This window comes from Rhinoraja longicauda, chromosome 4, assembly GCF_053455715.1.
Source record: "Rhinoraja longicauda isolate Sanriku21f chromosome 4, sRhiLon1.1, whole genome shotgun sequence".
NCBI classification, from domain to species: domain Eukaryota; kingdom Metazoa; phylum Chordata; class Chondrichthyes; order Rajiformes; family Arhynchobatidae; genus Rhinoraja; species Rhinoraja longicauda.
Genome location: NC_135956.1, coordinates 49,420,240 through 49,439,696, shown reverse-complemented (window position 1 = coordinate 49,439,696; position 19,457 = coordinate 49,420,240). Strand labels below are relative to the sequence as shown.

The 19,457-nt window shown below is 38.4% G+C and overlaps 1 protein-coding gene across 10 annotated transcripts in view; it reads right to left on the bottom strand.

The window, feature by feature from the left end:
- Positions 1 to 19,457, bottom strand: part of LOC144592747 (sal-like protein 3) — a 66,792-nt gene that overhangs the window by 44,903 nt on the left and 2,432 nt on the right. For 2 of the 10 annotated variants that reach the window (XM_078397699.1, XM_078397703.1), the window contains exon 1: positions 491 to 602. The exons of 7 other annotated variants lie outside the window; for them this stretch is intronic. Coding sequence is in view for 1 of the 3 variants with exons in the window: in XM_078397697.1 (XP_078253823.1) it covers positions 491 to 560 (70 nt within the window). In the remaining 2 variants the exon portion in view is untranslated. Of the gene's footprint in view, positions 1 to 490; positions 618 to 19,457 lie in introns of those variants that run through there. One more of the 10 variants, XM_078397697.1, reaches the window with a different exon arrangement.

Here is a 19,457-nt window from a genome sequence, read left to right as displayed (position 1 = left end):
GAAGGTGAGATTCTGCTGATGAGAGAAAAGGGTCAACCCTATCACTGGCCGTGAGGCCGAAATGTGTACCTCGCCAATTCACAGCCGGAGACAATATTAGTCTTTGCGATGAATAACTTATCTTATAGTTTTTACCAATGAATCCTATTCAGTTACTCCAGCTGAGGGTGGGGTGGAGACACAGAGACAACTGACCAATCTGCAGCTACAGAGGGGTGAGCGAGCTGTGCTCTCCCCAACGTTCAGGTGTTTGAGCTCTGATTAAGAGAGGTGGCCTTTATCCACAGCACGGGGCAATTTGTAATATCAGGAAAAAAGGTTTCCTGCTCCATCTCAGCTGCCCAACAGCATTGAAAAGTTAATTGCCCATTTTACTTTGGGGAGGGGGGGAGGGGCAGGGGTGGTCATGCGGCATCTGTGGAGGGAAATGGACAGATGTCATTTCGGGTCGGGACTCTCCTTCCCGATCCGAAACGTTGGATCTGCTAACCTGCTGAGTTCCTCCAGCAGTTTGTTTTTTTACTCAAGATTCCAGTATCGGCAGTCTCTTGTGTACCCATTTGTCTTCCTGTCTGGGTTTCTCAAGGCCTGGGACATCAGTTCAGCAAGGATTAAACCTGCAAAAGAGATTTAATCACCTTCATTAAGATAGTGCCCATCCTCCTTTAACTAGGCTGTTCTGCCTCTGTTAAACCCAAAACTTTGTGGGGTTTAAAAAATTTAGTTACAGGAAATGTTGCAGATCAGACCATCCTTAATAGATGTAGATAAGGAGCAGTCTTCTTGAACCGTGGCTATTTTATGTGGTGAGGGTGTTCCCACGCTACCATTGAGGTGGGATTTCCAGTGATGATGAAGGATGATGATAGTCAGGCAGGTCTGTGACTCAGAGGAGCACATAGAGTTCTCAAACACCTGCAGCCTTGTTTTTTCATGGTGGCAGAGGCAGGTTTAGGAGACGGTGGTAGTCAAGGCAAGTAAGTGCAATGCATTTCGCAGATGGTACACACTGTAGCCGCTGTGCGCCAGTAGTGATGCCAGGGGGATGGATGGGATGGGAAGCCAGTTAAGGATTGTGCGCTGTCTGGGTATTGTTGAATTCTGAGGTTGACACCAGGATAGAGATTTTAAGCATTTTGGCTGAACATTGATCCCGCCTGTCTTGGTAGGATTAAAATTCACTTGTGCATGAATGCGTGAGAGGGGGACAGAGAGGGGGAGATGACAGGTCTGCTTGTCACTATTATCGCTCCAGGAGTCATCTACAGTCATGTTCGTGGGCTTACCAACATTTGTCAAACCATAAGGCAGAAGAAAACCAAGACAGAAAAGTCACTTATTACCAAACCTACATCAGGAAAGAATTAACACTAATAAAGGAATAGACCATGGAAACAAATTGTGCCAAAAGCAAAATAGCAACATCAAAAATAGCTTGGAACGAAGTTCATAGATTGGCCGTGTTTAAGTAAAAATGTGAAAAGAAAATAGTATTTTTTAGGCACTTTGGATGACAAAATGGCCTTCCTAAAAAAAAACCTCTTCATGCAGCCGTGAAATATCCACCATCCCTGCTCTGTGGCATTTTACAGGAATCTTTTTGAGATAGAAATCTTTCAACTTCAAGTTTTCTTAATGAATAAGGTATTTATTTCCCTGGCAGACATGAATATAACTCATTACTTTACAAGAAAGCCCTCTTTATTAAATGTTCCTGCCGACGTAGTTAATGCATAGTATCTATTGCCTAATGCAGTGGTATGATCAGCAGCACTACTGCAGCTTTCAAGCAGTGCATGCAAAGCTCCATGAATCACAATAGCCATGTTGTTTTAGACATTAGGCCTTTCCTATATCTACCTTTTGTGTGCAACACATGCCATCCTCCCCATTTTCCATTGTTAGCAGCCATTGTGGTTCATTTCTCTGGGGTCTATAATTTCTAAGTGGTCATCAATCATCACACAGTAGACAATCCAATGGGTGGGTATGCTTCTGTTGGTTAACTCAGACCCAACGAGCTTTTCCATATTCCATAGAATTGCAATTGAAATATTATGTGCTCCTCCACCAGAGAATAATCGAAACTCCTTCAAAGAGATCACGGTTCCCTTATATATTTACAAAAATGAATTTTCATTTGCTATGACACCAAGGTCAAGGCAGAAGCCATGTGATGCAAGATGCAGGGTCATATAATACAGAAGGAAGTGATTCATCCCATCAAATAAAACTATCCCATCTAATTCCACTTTCCGGCCCCAGGTCCATATTCCTTCTAGTACACTTCCAATTACTAGTTCAAAGTTGGCAAGAGAATGGTTTAGTCAAATCCAGACATAGTTATATAGTGAGTTCTGCGTTCTTAAAGGCCTGAAGATGTGAATTACACAGTTTTTTAACTCATGCGTTAGAGCATGAATTTGTACGTTTAGTTCAGGCAAAATGACGGAGTGTGTGGGTTACATTTTGTAGGTGAGAGGAACGGGCTGGTTGGAGCAGAGTCAATGGGCCACTACTGAAACAGGGAGAACAAAGCGCTTATACCAGGTAAGAAGACCAGGGGTAGAGTGGATGGGATGTTTCTTCTAATTTCCTACCTCGTGACGCACGTGTGTTAAAAGCTCCTTCCTAGATAATCTGTTCTGATTTGGGATTTATGAATTTAGAATGATTAAGAAGAGATGTATTTGGTGTGAAAGAAGAAAGCGAAGGATTTTGGTGGCTCTAGCAATGGAGGAAATGTGAGCACTTTACTTGAGGTGAGAGGAAGTAATGAGGATTAGGAAGTTGACAGATGGAAAAGGACTAAAGTCAATGCTATTAAAGTTAATGGGACATAGGTGTTAGTTAGAGGCATAAACAAACTACACTGAAGAAATAAAATGAAATAAGTATTTATTGCTTTATTGAACATGGATAAAATGAGATGTTTTAGATTTGCATTGCAAAAAGTAGCAGATGTCACATTTAGTGAAGACTTATAACCTTACCTACATTGATAGCTGTGATATAGAATTGTAGGTAATTGAATAAATTGGGTTGGAGAATAAATGGAAAAGTTCATTTTATGAAGAAGGAATAAAATAGGTTAAAACCCTTTGAGCCAAATCACATCTCATATTCATCAGTTGCAGCAGAGTGAATAACTTAAGAGGAAACTGGATAGGCATGAACATAGATTTGGTGGCTAGTCATACACTGTATAGAACCAGACCCCTCCAAAGGTTTCAAAGTTGCAATGACAGTCTGCTTGATTGAGCTGTAATATCAATCCTGAAAATGCCACCGAAAGATCTACATTGTTGATCATGCATTTGATCGGACTTCAATACATTGTTGAAAGTTAACATTAGATCTCTAATCCTTTTCATCTTCTTCTTAGGTAGTCCCCTAAGAAGAAGGATGACTTCATTGCAAGTAGATTCTACGAGTTCTGAGGTGACTGATAAAGCCACATGGGAAATGCAGACTCTGCCACATAGCATCAGATGCCTGATGGGGTGGACAGGTAGATAGTTTGTGAGATGGTCCATTCCTTCTACCACTCGTGCTGGGCTGTTGGGAGCTCCCAATCCATGGACTCAATGTACTATCTCAAATACTTCATCACGCTGAGTGATCTTAGGACAGGTATTCCGAAAGTTAAGGAAGTCTTGAGCACAGCTTCTCCCTGTCCACCAGGTAAGCCCTTTGACAGAGCTTAGAACAGTGCTGGTTAATGTGCTGGGGAGAACAGGGTAGCATTTCAAATTGAGAATATCCCTTCACAGGATAAAGCGAATTTACTAAAACAAAATGAAAGATCAAAGAGATGATGCAAGATAAGGTTAGGTTTGGTGAAGCTAACATCTTGATTGGATTTATTGGTGTTCTTGGAATGAGGGAAGTAACAAACTAGTAGAGGTTAAAACCGCCCCATCACAATGGCTGAACCGATAGTGAAATGTATAAGTGATCTTAACAGTGCATTATCTAGAAGAGTTTGAGGAGGAAAGGTCCAGCTTCTTCAACGAGAGACCTGGTAATTATATCCTGATAAAAAAGAAAAGCATGGAGAGGAAGCCAGCTAAAATCTCCACGCGGCAGCTTTGGCAAGGAATGATGAGTAGCCTGGGGATGCAGAGTTGATATCTCACCCAAAAGACTAAGCTGCAGGATGGCAAGGTGTAACAAAAAATTTGACTTGAAAGTAGAGGATCAGCAAGATGTCCAGTTTTATTGGTTAGCCACAATAATATCAATTGGTTCACGTGCTAATAGCAATAACAAAATCCCAATGCATCAGGTAAAAGAATTAAAGAACCTACAGTCAATTGCCACTAATTGAAATCTGGAGCCAAATATGGCTCAAAATGATTTGTACATAGTGATGTGTTTCTTGTTTTTTTAAAGAAATAGCTTAATAAAACAGAAATATTCTAAGCAGCAGAGCAGGATGAAAATAAATTTGTATTTATATAAATACAAGAAGAGTTTAGTTTAACTTGGCATTATATTTGGCATGGTCACTGTGGGCTGATGAGCATGTTCCTATGCTGTACTGTTGTTCTATGTTCCAATGCTCTTTGTGACCACTGATACCATTAACTGAACAGCAGCATTTATTCAAATGGAAAGAAAAATCAGTAACCTGTTTACTGACAGCAAAATCCCCCCAGTAACACTGAGAAACATCAAAGATAATCTGTTGCCTGTGAGAAATAGGTGAGGGATAAAACTGACCATGACATTAAGTCTTATTTTTGATATCCTTACCATGGGAGAAGATTTTATCTATCTCCCTTATCAATGCCTCTCAATCTTCTATGCTTCTCTCAGGATGGCCCTCAGCCTCCTTCACTCCATGGAAACAAGCTTAGACTATCCAATCTCCCCCATTACTAAAGGTTTTCAATCCAGGTAACATTCCGATGAATCTTCTCTGCCCTCTCTCCAACATAATCACATCCTTCAGACAGTGTGGCGACCAGAACTACACATACAACTCCAATATGTCCAAAATATTAAATTCTATGACCCGAATTAGGAATGGTAACATGCCTTATGCCTTCTTCACCACCCAATCCACCTGTGTCTCTTTTGGTCTTGGTCTTATCATCGTCATTCCCTCAGATTTATCCGATCCTTACACGCCTCCACAAGATATCATTTTTCCCTCACCTTTTCATAATTCTGACCAGCGGATCTTTGACCTGAATCATTAACTCTATTTCCCTCTTCATGGGTGATGTTTGACCTGCTGTGTGTTTGATGTTGATTTATTATTGTCCTCTGCACTGTGATGCAGTGAAAAACATTGTTTTGCGTGCTATCTGGGTAAATTATACCAAACATGATCATATGAGAAACTGCAAAAGGGAAAATAGACAGAGTGCGGAATATTGTGTTACAATGACAAAAAAGGTGTAGATTTTTAAAAGTGCAAGGGCTGCATGGATTGGAAGATGGGGAAATTTATCCTTTTTATTTTATTTTTTATTATTATTTTTTTTTTTGAAAAGCATATGTACAAATAGAAATTTTAAAAAAAACACATTTGTTACAGAATTCTTACATATGAAATTCTTCCCTTTTTTCCAGCATTTCCTGTTTTATTTTGAAACATTTCTTCAGAATTATTTACCGTGCCTCCAATGTTCATTTGCTCTGCAAGTATAGTTATCAGGCCCCACCTCATCCTCCTAATACCCAAATGCCTAACAAACAAAGTGAACAGAAGACGACTCTCAACAAAGCCCATGAGGCAATGTCACCCTTGTTCTGGGATTCAGTCCGCATGGAAAAAGGACTTTGCTGAATGACTGGAACCATAAGCCGCTTCATTTTGTTTCCATCTAAAGCACACAGCAAATGACAATGGTCAGTGGCAAGAGGAGTCATTCTGCTGCCATCTGATCATTTGTTCGTAAGGATTTCTGCAAAATGCAGTTTGTTATAATTGTGGTAACTTCAGTGACATTTTCTTGAATGATTCATGCAGAAGACGTCACGCATCCAATCCTGGCTGAAGTGATTCATTGGAAGAAGCAGGATAGACCACAATGTTGAAGATCATATGGACAAGAGGATTATCTCTACATCAATGCTCACTCATTACTTCTATTAAGATCTTGGATTGCAATGCCCTAGAGTCTTCCTTGGAAAGTTCTGGAAACATCTATTTAGTTCACAGCATCAAATGTCCACTGCTGTAACACAACAGATTGGAAACAAATCAAACCACCTCCTCCCCAGGTACTTTCCCCTGCAACCGCAGGAGATGCAGCACCTGTCCCTTTACCTCCCCCCTCGGCCCCATCCAAGAACCCCAACAGTCTTTTTGGGTGAGGCCGAGGTTCACTTGCACCTCCTCCAACCTCATCTACTGTATCTGCTGTTCCAGCTGTCAACTTATGTATGAGACCAAGCACAGGCTCGGCGATCGTTTCGCTGAACACCTCCGCTCAGTCCACCTTAACCTACATGATGTCCCAGTTGCTCAGCACTTTAACTCCCCCTCCCACTTCCAATCTAACCTTTCTGTCCTGGGCCTCCTCCATTGTCAGAGTGAGGCCCAGCGCAAATTGGAGGAACAGCACCTCATATTTCGCTTGGGTAGCTTACACCCCAGCGGTATGAACATTGACTTCTCTAACTTCAAATAGCCCTTGCTTTCCCTCTCTCTCCATCCCCTCCCTCTTCCCAATTCTCCCACCGGTCTTATTATCTCCAACTACATTCCATCTCTGTCCCGCCCACTCCCCTGACATCAGTCTGAAGAAGGGTCTCGACCTGAAATGTCAACCATTCATTCTCTCTAGAGATGCTGCCTGGCCCACTGAGTTACTCCAGCATTTTGTGTCTACCTTAGATCGGAAACCAAGATGTATTGGTAGAACGTGAGCAGTCCCTGGTGTCAGTGATTTCATGTGGATGCCTAAGCTACATGGTTCAGCATGCTAACTTGTTTGAAGGGGGATTAGTGGAGGATTTTACAGTTGCTAGAGTACGGTGGGTGAGTATTGAAGAATACTGAAGATCGTGAGCTGGGGGGAAAACTTAAATATGAATGGAAGTCCCCTTTATAAGAGGCCAAATTGAAGGTATCAGGAGGCCAGAGTGTTTGGTGCCTCAGCGTTGTTTCTCCACTTACGTCCTGCATGTTGTCATTCTTTGCTCCTGTTTAATTTTATGGGAGGTATAGGGGTACGAAGGAACTGGAAAATTCAATGGGCAATGCTTTTGTCACCCTATTTCCACAATGGGATGAGCATGCTCACCATCCGAGCAAGAATCGTCTTTCGGGCAAAGACCAGGGTGCAATGGGCTATTTGCGTCCCTCCCATCACATCATTCTGCCAACCTTGGCCCATCCTTTCAGTTTTCAATTGTAGCAATGTTGTACCAAATAATAATCCAAATCTTGAGGTGAGATTAATCTTTCCACAAGATACAATCATTTGTAAAACTGATAATGATGTTTTTTTCAATTAGGCATTAATTCTGCATTTTTATCCTTACGTGAATCGGAAATTAACTTTGTTTTTATTTAAGTTGAGGTGATGGCAAGAGGAAGAAATTTGCCCCGTCAGTAACAATATCGGATAATCCAAACAATAGAATTACAATTAGATCATCTGTACAGTGCCCACACACACAAAGACACATACACACACAGTCTGATCATAAAGCCATTAAGAAGATCTAACTTATTGACGCCTCTGGATAGTTTGAGGGTGAAATTGCATTTGCTTAGGGAACCCTGCACGTCGTTCACTAAAGAACAGAAGGACTGTGATTCTGAAGCCACAGTTCAAAGACCCACATTGCGAAAATCAAAGCTCCATCTTCCACAAATGACATTTTAACGCTTTACCTCTCTGAGTAAGCAGAATGGTCAACCTCTTGACCAAGCCCCAACTTTCTAGGAGCTACACAGATACTTCCATGAAACAAAAAGCAGAAAATGCTGAAAATGGAAGGACAGTCTGTGCCTTCGATACTCAGTCATGATCTCTGAAGGAGATTATGGTTATTCGACATTTATAAGTTGAAGAGAGAAAAAGCGAGTTTGGTTCATTTTGACCTGATAGGTTAACTTACAATGTTCTCTTGAGCCCCTGACTGGAAGATAATTAGATATAGAATGGCTTAGAAATTTAGAGCCGTTTGGTAGTTAATTTTCTTAACTGGGTCTCAGGTGACACAGAGCTTGCATCATTCACCGAGAGACGCAAGGAATGCCACCTTCAGCTCAAGTGACCATGTCCATAACTGACACACAACAAAAAAAACCCACAATGGCAGCTGCTGAGAGAAATTGGGATTCAGACTTCTTGGAAATAGCAAAATTCAAGGATTGGTAAACACGAGCAACTGTGACACTTGAATTTACAGAGAACAGCAAACACAGTCAATGGGAATTGCAAATAGTAATTGCGGAGGCAGTAGGATAGGACCAGAGACTAGGATGGATAGAGATGGCTACAAGCATTGTTGTTAGGAGATTTTAAACAAGATTTTGAAAGTAGGCAGAATGTAGCAAAATGGAAAGATTTAGGGAGTTCTAAAGTCCACTGTGTGTGGACCACTATTCAAAAATCATGGGCATAAAGCTCAAATAGGATACAAAGGTGGGGATTTGAACAAAAGGGCAAAAATCCCTGAAATCAAAGAATCGTGTAATTAAGAACCATTGAAGATTTACAACAAATTAAGTTATAATGGAGTCCTGCTGATGCGCATAATGTGGGGATTGAAACTCAATAATAGACAGGGAACAACTTCAATGTTCTTCACCATCATATCACCCAAGGTGGGGATTGGAACACGGCAACAAATACAGCAAACAAAATAATACAGCTTTGTTTTAAGAAGGGGCAATTAAAATATTGTTTAATTTTCCTTCTGGTCTTAAACTAAGGATTGACAACCAAGCTCTTGCTGCTAAATCGAGAGCCAAGACTGTGTGCTGTGTAGGTTGATGTGAACACTGGTGGGGGATTGGAAGGAGGGCTTGTTGAGCAAAGGGGAAGTATTTAAACATCCTAACATTTATCTGAAAGTACTGAAAGAAATTGTTGTGTAAATTAAAGAAAATGGAATTCAACTGAAATAGGTCCTGCCAAACCAAAAACATCCAAAAATGTACAAAACCTGCATGACATGACTATTTTAGGATTGTTATTTCAAATATTGACATTAATGGAACTACTTTCCAAGCAGAAACAAACATAAAAACCATGGCTGTGCGATACAGATCCACCTTTCTGGTGATTTCAATGCGTCAATTGTGCCCATGTCATCGTGTATCCTTTTTATCTAAATATCCAAGAGGATTGAGAATCACTATTATCTATATTCCAAAGCAGTAGGGTGAAGGTAAACCACTGCTTGGAGTGGCAAGAATAAGGTGAAACTAAGGCAAAATGAGATTGGTGGTATGAGTATACCTTTGCCAAGCGAGACAGGCAATATAACCCATATAGTTATGCAAAGGCTGCCTTAACCCTTCTTTACTGCTACATAGATTAAGGAGCATGTTTAATTATAATAGGGACAGGAGTCACGTTTTAAAAATCAAAGAGAAAGCAGGAAAGGAAGAGAGAATTTAAAAGAAAAGTGGTATCACTTATCACCAATACATAAATACAATTTATATGCTGTAAAATGACTTTAGTATTTCAAGAGACCCAATTTCAAGTATCCATTACAATGCTGCTGATGCATGAACAGCTTGGCATGCATTGTATCTGGCAGTCTCGCGCTGAGTGAAAGGGGCTAATGGCATGTTAGCAACCCTTTCTGTAAAACATCCTTTAAAAAAAAACTCCATCCATGGATCAAAATAATTTCTATTATTACTGATGGAGAGAAAAACCTTCAGAACAAATAGATTTAAAAAAAAATCTGTTACTGCTGCATCACAGCGGCAAGTCACAGAAGCTAAATAGCAAGAATCCCCCAAACACTGGTTTGGGTAATAGTGAACAACATTACAAGCACGAAAGAAAAAGCAGGCAGAATCTAATTTAACTATTCAGCTTGTCACAGGCTTAAATTCCCAACTCTATCTCTATTTACTTTTAAGTAGCAGTTCAATTTCTGTCCTTAATTTGCAGTTGTTCTGCGTTTAAGTACATCATGTTAATTTTACACATTTTCTCTTTAACTTGCTCTTACGGTACTGCAAAATGTCATACACAAAAATCTCACAGAGCTGATTTGATAACAACAGTGCACCAGAGTGATTCAAATCAAGCCCATGTAAACAGCCTGATTTAAATCCCTCGCTGGCTTCCACCCCCTTGTACAACACAAGAGTAAGCATTGACATGAATGTGATACAGTCTGCAGTAGCTCCTGCCATGGTGCCATATAAGTGGAGTACCATGATTGAATTTAGCTTCAGTCAATAGATCCATACAAAACTCAATCAGCAATCTAAATGGACAATATGATTTAAAATAATATAAAAACCTACTCATTTGGTATAACCTTGTATCGTGATGTAAGTGCACAGCAATAAAAGTCCTATATTGTGATCCACTCCAGACCACTTACAATAAAATTGTATCTCCCTATGGCTCAAAGATACTCCTTCAAACCTCTGGTCATCTTCCTTAATAGGTGACTTGGTGTCAATTGTTATTGCTTGTTACGATTCCCAGGAATCATATTAGATCTTTCATTTTTAAATATCAAAATGCTATTTAAATGGAAATTGTTGGTGTTAACATCAACTGATTAAGGAGCAATGACTTAAAAAAAAACCCAATTTGAAGCAGAATTTGTGATAGTCGCCGATCACCTTCATACCTACGCTAGATTGTTTAAATGTGACTTCTGTTTTTCATATGTTCTACGTGGTTGGCAGCTTTATCCTGATTTAATGTTATTTTAATGTTTGTTTCTCTTTAAAAGGTCCACCACCATGCACTGCTTTTATGAAGTGAAGAGCCAATAATATTGGCAGTGTTATATATTCATCCCCAAAATTAGAAATCACTTTATTTTGGCAATACTTCCCAATAATCTTATGCTACTTTTTTCACATAAAAGAAAACAGTAAACTGTATATTCTTAATAGGGCAGAAAGGTTAGGAGGGACATTTAGCATTGGCAAGTCAAATTTGGGCAAAGTTTAATGGAATTCCAACTCTGCTGGCAACTGGTTAATAAAATAAAACAAATATAGAAGTGAAATCTTTCTGAAATGTAACAAATCTGAAAATGTGTATAGACCTGCATTTCAAATCGACGATTGGAAAATGTGTATAATTTGTGATATGTACCCGTGAATTCGACAATGAAGTATGCAAGGGAGACAGAGTGAATTAGATGGCTATATCTATAATGAATTTCTTCTTACTTTTTAAGAATATGAGGTTTTCTTGAATCTTACAAATCATTAAATCGGCAAATGCCTGCAAGTAACAAGCAAAAGAGTTGATTTCATGCTCATGTAATGCCTTATTCTATACTGTGCCAGAACACTGAAGGGTTAGTAGGTCCAATGACAAACTTAAATTGCAAGCTCTTCAAATCAATTTGTGACTCTTGAATTTTCTGTCATAACAGACAGTTATCCGTTACTGGTTACCAAAATCCATGACAATATTACAATGGTACTTTTGAAATACTAAAAGTCTGAAGAAGGGTCCCAACCCAAAACAACGCATCACCTGTCCATGTTCTACAGAGACACTGCCCAACCCGCTGTTTCTCCAAAATTGTTTCTTTTTTTTGTAAACTTCTTGTATCTACTTTTAAAATACTTAATGTTTGCATTTGCAGTCCCAAATGCAAAACGGCCTCCTACACTGTAGAAGCAAAGGACCATTTCTGAATGTTCCTCCTCAAGCCGAGGAAAATACCTGAGTTGTTATAAAAATATTTTATATCAAAAGGAACATTTGAGAGTCCACAATATGTATTCCTGGAACAATGTTACATTTAAAATATGTTCTCGAGAATGGATCTGGCATGGTCAAGTACATATTTACAAACCCTATTTACAAATCATAACTTCCATTCTGCCGAAATGGTACATCGCAGAGACCAATTCTGGTCTTTGAATAATACGTGATCAGCCAATGCTTTTGCAAGTGCACAGCAGTTATATATGAAAACTTAACAAAAATAAACAATGGTCCAAACTATTGATGCTCCAAAAAAAATCTCTCTAGTTATACATAAACTTGAGAAATGTAGAAACACAGAGGGCATTAGGGGATGTAATTCAATCTTTGTATTCTGAAACATTCATTAACTACTCAAACCTCTCTTGTGTGATTTATGCCTTCAGAACCCCCAAGTTAAATTATGGCCATTAGCTTCCTGTCTGGCACTTATTATTCCCCATTCTAAAGCTATCCGAATACAGAGGGTTTTCTCCATGCAAAAAAAGTTATCTTAAATTAACATATTTTAGTACAAAGTACCAGAAACAAACCAATTTTTCCTTTGTCAACGTTACCATTTTATATTGCCCAATAATATATTTGAACAAAAGCCATTATTTTTGAGAAGGCAAAATATAACACAAATATTCAGCATTACTCATGACCATTATCATCCATCATTTTGATAACCTGTTGTCCTCTATCATTACATTCACTTATTAACTTACAAAATTTGTTAAAATTAAGCCCAGTACACATCACAAATCCTAGCGGACTTCATTATTAAATGTTTATGTTGATGTACATTTTCCAAAAAGCAGGTTAACCAATCAGTTTTAAATGTTTTAATCCTAACTTCCATAAAAAACCCGTTATGATTTGCTTTACACTGGCTACACTGTTGGACATTTCTCGTTCTCATACACGGCTACTTCTGCCAAAATTTTCTGGCGACAAAATTAAAATTGGTTTGTTCCGTCTTATTTACAGTCATTGAATAAGTAAAATTCTAAAGATTCTGGCACTCTAATGCATAATCTCAAAAGTGAGTTGTTTGCTTACAGTTCCCAGCTATGTTGTTCATATTGAAGGTGTAGTTGAACCAGGTTATGTGTATTAAATCAGAATGGCAAGGATGTTGTTTGTACCCAAAGCATTTCATATGCTCAAACTGCAATTCCAATTCTGGATGATTAAATCAGGATCAATCTAAAAGGTACGTGCTTCAGAATTTCCATGAATTTATGTGAAAACAATAAAAATAAGATAATGCATGTCAGGTAAAGTTAAATAATATTTCAAGGCAACTTTAGACACATACATAGAGCCCCAAAAGAAAAAAACAAGTCCGTATTAACAGAAGAGCAATTTTTCAAAAGCATAATTTAAAGGTTTTTTAAAAATATAAAAACCACACTGAACTTTTTCCAGAAGGCTGGTGCCAGTTGTAAATAACTGCTCAACTGAAATAGCAGAAGAAAGGGACTAATGTCTGTGTTACTTTGAATTGAAATTTGTCAGAATGTTTCCTTGTAGTATATTTTCACTGAAAATTTGTGATGAAGTAATCTCCGCTAGTTGGACACAATTAATTGTTTTATTTTAACTCTTTATGGTGTTAGGAATGCTGTGAAAAGGATGAATCACCACAGACAGAACTCACGCTGGGAGACAGGAGGATATAAATAGGGATTTCCCACAGAGTTTAACAATGCGGGAAAAATTGCAGAATGAATGGCAGATTCTCCCACCGAGGTCTTGCAATCCAAAAGACTGCCAGCAAGAGGTTGAACAGAGGAGGGCACTCTCGCTATGCTAAAACCTATCACTGACCTGGTACATTCATTATAATCTATTCAGTGGCCCAAGTCTCGGGATCCGTAACGTGGAACCACCTGTGGTACAGCCTGCCATAGTATTCTATTAGAACAGTCGCATTTTCTAAGTATTACAGCATTGCATTACTTGAACAAAACAATCAGCTCTTTGTACACAAAGCACATATGTGAATAGGGCTGAAACATTCCTGATACGATGTATTACGCTATCCTCATTGAAAGAGTAAAATATAGAATACCAGGAATTCCTTGGTCTTGGGAGTACAAAAATCTCCTTCAAGAATCTAAATTGATGTTCTTTCCAAAGTTGCTGAAGTGCAGATGAGTGTCATTTTGCATAAAATAAATGATTGCATGGGATATGAACTTTTAACATATATTATTGACACACCTAGTGGGTGGTCTTAAAGACTCTACCAAGCGATTGACTAAAGAACAGAGAACAAACAGGAGATTAAATGAAGAAAACACTGAGCCTTCTCTCACTGTGCCATTGTCCGCAAGACAGCGACAAAACGTTGAATTTAGGAGGACAACAGTGTAAAATTGAAGGCTGTCGCTGACACATATCAAATTAAAAACGTTCGATGTTCCTTCACTAAAAGTGGCCTGATGCTAATGTGCCAACAAACGGTTTTTACTTCTGCACTTAGAAATTGGGAGCTGGTTGGCTTGCAATTGAATGAATCTGACAAGAATCAGGTTATTACAAAGGCAATCTTCAGCTCTCAGCCATCAACCCTGGACTGCTGCTTCCCCCAAGAAATGATCTTCTGTGATCAACCGCCACAGAAGATTTTGAGAGTTGCACCATGCACCAGTGCAATAAATAATATTAAAAAGCAATAATTAACTGCAACACCCATACTATTAAAAAAAGCTGGTAAAATTAAAATTGGATCTGTACCTGCCTGTTTTGAGACGGTATCTGAAAGGTCCTCTTCTAAAAGGCAGCAAATTCAACAATGTGACAATGTTCATGCTGTTTTGAAGGTTCTGGCACAATGACGTCATGGATGGAGAGCTAATAAATCTGAGACAGGCGCATATTCAAGTTTTTCAGTGCTAAGTATCAGACCCAATGGTCCCCATTTTTGCAGCTTTTGCATGCAACCATATTTCCCTTCATTTACTGTCATGGCAAAGACCTCAAACATTTGTCAGCAGGTGTGGCTTATGACTCTGTCCCATGACATCACTTCCAGGTCATGCAGTTTGTGCTGCAGATTGCTCCATTGCCAGGAGGAAAGTTAATAAATAAAACAAGTAACAAAAAAAAGGAAAGCCTTTGGTTCTGAAACTAAACAAAAAGACCTCAACAATGACACCAAAGTTTCCCTGAAGTAAATATCCCAAAAACATGTAAACCAAACACAAACCAAAATAAAGAATGCGATGTTCCATCATCTGTATTCATTTGAAAAAAATGAATGGTAATAATTTTGATTGTGCTTACAACATGACAAGATTTACATTTGCAAGGTTAAGAAACCAATCCCACCACAACCATTCTCTATACTTAGAGACTGCAAACACTTCTCTTTATCTAGACGGGCATGTGATAAGCTGCCACATGTAACAAACTCACTGCGATCCCTGTTTAACACTCAAATTCAGTGTTAACACTTAACAGAACAGTGGTAAGCTGTGCCACCAAGGTCAGCGGCACAGATGTACTAATTGTATTATGAGCTTGACATCTAGTGGCCACCTAAGGCAGGGCAAAGCAGGCAAAGGTTAAATCAGCAAGCTCTGTCAAAGCACTTCTAACTACCCACCCTCAGGGATAACCCATCAGATGCTTGTTGGCACACCATGCAATCCCACCTTTTCAGTGAAGCCAAACAAAGGAAACTAATGTATTACATGGACAACAATGCAGTGCTAATATAGAAAGGAAGCACAAAAGGTCAAAACAACTCCATAGTTTTTGTTAGCAGCCATGAATAAATCCAGCAACAAATTTCTACCATAATTACGCCAAAATGTTCCAGTCTCAATCTGGAAATTGCACAGCAGCAGTAAATCTCAGCCCGAGTTAAATCATTTCCTAATATTCAGGTTTGAATTACATGTAAAATGGAACAACTATTCCCATTACCAATTACAACATCTTTATTTTCAAAATAATATGACAGGCTCTGAACTATCAAGTCACACATTTGAGAATATTTTTACATTGCTGTCATCCACATAAAATGGTCACCTCACAAGTAGTTTAATCACCAAGTTGTGGCCCACTTATATTGACATCAACCAGCTCTGGTCTGATCAATGCCTAAGAAATGGAAGGAATGAACAAACCTTCTCTGATAACAGCAACCTGGAAAATGAATAAAACTAAATCACTCAGAACAGCCTCAAAATAAATGAGAAATGGCTAAGTTATTCTAAATATGTTTGCATTAGCCAATGACCTAAAATTCAAACTAATTATTACTTAAACCTTTGAAGCTACAAACAACAGAATTAAAATGGCAATAAAAGAGGTCTTAAGATATTTTTACTGATGATTTTGTAATTCTAAGATACAAATATAAAAGCGTTAAAGCCTTTGCAATTTTTATAAGCTGATTTAGCAACTGGAATAAATAAGGGACTCTTTAAATTATCTGCATCAAGACAATTTTGTGATCAGCAGCTTAAGGCAACAATGGACATATTTACTTTAGCTTTCTCTATCAAGTTAGGTTTTCTTTAAAAATGCACTTTAGCAAGTCAGGAGCTTGGTCTCAAACAGCTTTTAGAACGGGATTAAATAAATTTACCAAACAAAAATTGCAATAGTTAATTCAGGGAGAAAATACTCTAATGAATATATTGCACTTGCTTGGCCTCCAAATTCTATATTTTCATCTCACAAAATCAACAGAATTGTCTTCAAAAGCCACAAACACATTTTTATAATAAGAGTATCAAATGCTTTTGCAAAGTATATAATTTGATTATTTTAAAATGAAAGTAGAACAATTGCCACAACATTTAACTACTTCTTAGTTGAAGAAAAATGACACCGCATTATGCTGCGTGAGCATATGTTAAAAAGTACAATATGCAGCAACAAATACAGTAACACTGACAGAGCTGGCAGCGTTTATTGACAAAGAATATTTTTTAAGCAGATAAAGTTCCAAGCGGTTGGTATTTATTGCTGTGTTACTCTTACTACATAAGGTGACTGATGTTCGTTAACAGTGTAGCTGAGGGGTTTTCTTTATCTGAAGTTGCAATTTAAAAAGGTATTCCCTTATGAATAAAACAGTTTATACATTCTCCACATTTCTTTGGAAGGAGAATACATTTCATCAGGCGCACACAAAATGAATGATCTACAAGCATCATTGTTTTATGTTAGCAACATAATACTCTGGTACAAATTTACTACAGAGTGTTAAATAAAATAAATCGAGGGTCATCCTTTACTGACACAAATTATTACACTAACCGTACCACCATCTGTCACAATTTAAAACTAAATTATCTTTTCTGTTCCCTCTTCTGTAATGACAACTTAAAATTCCTGTTATATTTTCATTAATCAATCGTTAATGTGACATAAAAAAGCACAAGGCAGTTCTAACTGTGCGTACAAAATTTATTTACGGTTGTGGCAAACACAACCTGCTATGAGTGAACAGTTTTAATTTAGCAGAGCAGCTAGGAACAGGAGCAGAGATTCGGTACTGTCCATTGATGCCTCTTACCAAGCATATCAGCTATTGTACTAAATAGATTACTATCATTACAAATGACAGGTCATAATACTTCCCACAGAGCTTTTTTTTCTACAGTATTATCATTCAATTCTGCAAATATTAACACAAAACTGCACCCTGAGAGGAGTGTTTTGTCTTTATTAAAGATAGTTTTTGAAGCATAAATCATTGAGGACGCTCAGGCATGCAATGTATCGGGATGGAAAATTTAAGTGACTCATGGCATGAGCAACTCTTATTTACATTATGCGCTGTCCTTATCCAAGTATTCAAGTTGCCCACTGTGTCATCTAACTTGAAGTCAGAGCACTGCTATTTCAGAAGTTTAAAGAGGCATATTTTCTATATTAATTCGTGCAGGATTTACAGTAAATGAATTTAAATTAATAATCTTTGATTCTCCAGATCATACATACCTTTAGTGGAAATGAGCTGAGGTCATTCCATTTTATACTTCAATATACCATCTCGAAAGTGTGTCATAACAAGAATTATTGCACCACCAATGCCAAGGAATTCAACACTTCACACCATTGAAAAATAATGCATCACTTGATTCACCGAAAGGGGGGAAATTATAACTCAGAGACTCTCTTACCCAATTAAATAATAACATGTAAACTTGGTTGATATTGCTCTTCATAGCGGTGGGTTTAAAAAGGCAGCCATTCATTCCTCTCCCTCTGAACTTCAATCAGTCTCTCTGTTGACTGCCAGATTAATGATGTGATGATCTGATTAAACCAGCGCATTATATCGCAATCTCAATCTCAGTGCGAAAACTAAACTTCAAACTTTTCTAGCAACCAATTGCCCCGCACAGCGCCCTGCTTAAAAACTCCTGAAATGCGGATGCTAAATACAATGATCAAACCTATTTTCCTTCCAAAGATAATACAGCAGGCTACAATTCCACTACCCAACATTTCTGCTGCAAATGTTTTCGTGTATGCAAGTTTGTGGGTAAATATTTAACTAACTATTACGAAAAAAAATTGCACAATAAACCAAAAATATATGGATAATTTCTGAAGGCCTCTCTTCCATTTGGATTTAATGCCTTGAAATCGTTACATTGTTGAACTGATCGCTTGTGAGAGCCGATTTGGAGCTATTCACACGTTACAATAATAATGCTAAAAATTCCACACTGGGGTGCAGTTTAGTCCTTTTGATTGTGAAGCTGTTCTTTTCTCTCCCCCCGCAGAAATAAATCCATTCATTCGGTCATGTAGTCATTGAGAGCCGATACAAAACAAGCCCAAGTGTGAGAAACTCTACGTGTTGAAGTAAACAAAAAACATTTCCATGACAAAAAAGAGACACTTTGCACTTAATCTACTCTTGCCTTGTGCAAGCGCATGGTTCAATTTGTTGGTTTTATTTAAGCCTGGCCCGGTCTTTAAACTGAACAGACACAAACCGGTGCGATTCACCTATATTCTCACACTGATTTAAATACCAGTCTTAACATTTTACAGTCATATAATTTTCCACTATCATATCAGTAAAGTCACGTGAAGTTTTAAAAAAAATCGTGAAGGTAAATGTATTTCGCCCGCTTTTGCTTGCGCGACTTCGCAGCTGAACTTTGAGAATGCCAACGTTGAAGGTTTAATTTGCACCAAAATATATAAAGAGAGAGATGAGGGCAGCTGTAAAATAAACCAGCACTGCAACACGCAGAACAGTCCGGGAATCACTTTTCTAAATTATGTATATATATCATGGTTCTTGTCTTACTTTCTCACAATTATTTTTTTTCTCTCGCGCCTGACTCTGAGGGACGATGCTATCCTTGAGCACAGTTTAAAAAAAAAAGAAATAGCATCTAATCAGTGGCAAGCTTTTTTTGGGGAGGTTGAACTCTGACCACGATGCGCCTATCTCCCCCCCCCCCCCCCCCCCCCCCCTCCACTTTAACCCTCACATCAGGTGCAAACGCGTTTTGACAGTTTAAAGCTGTCACCTTTGTTTTTATTAAGCAAGTCCTTTCCCTCCTCCGTCGCCTCCTGGCT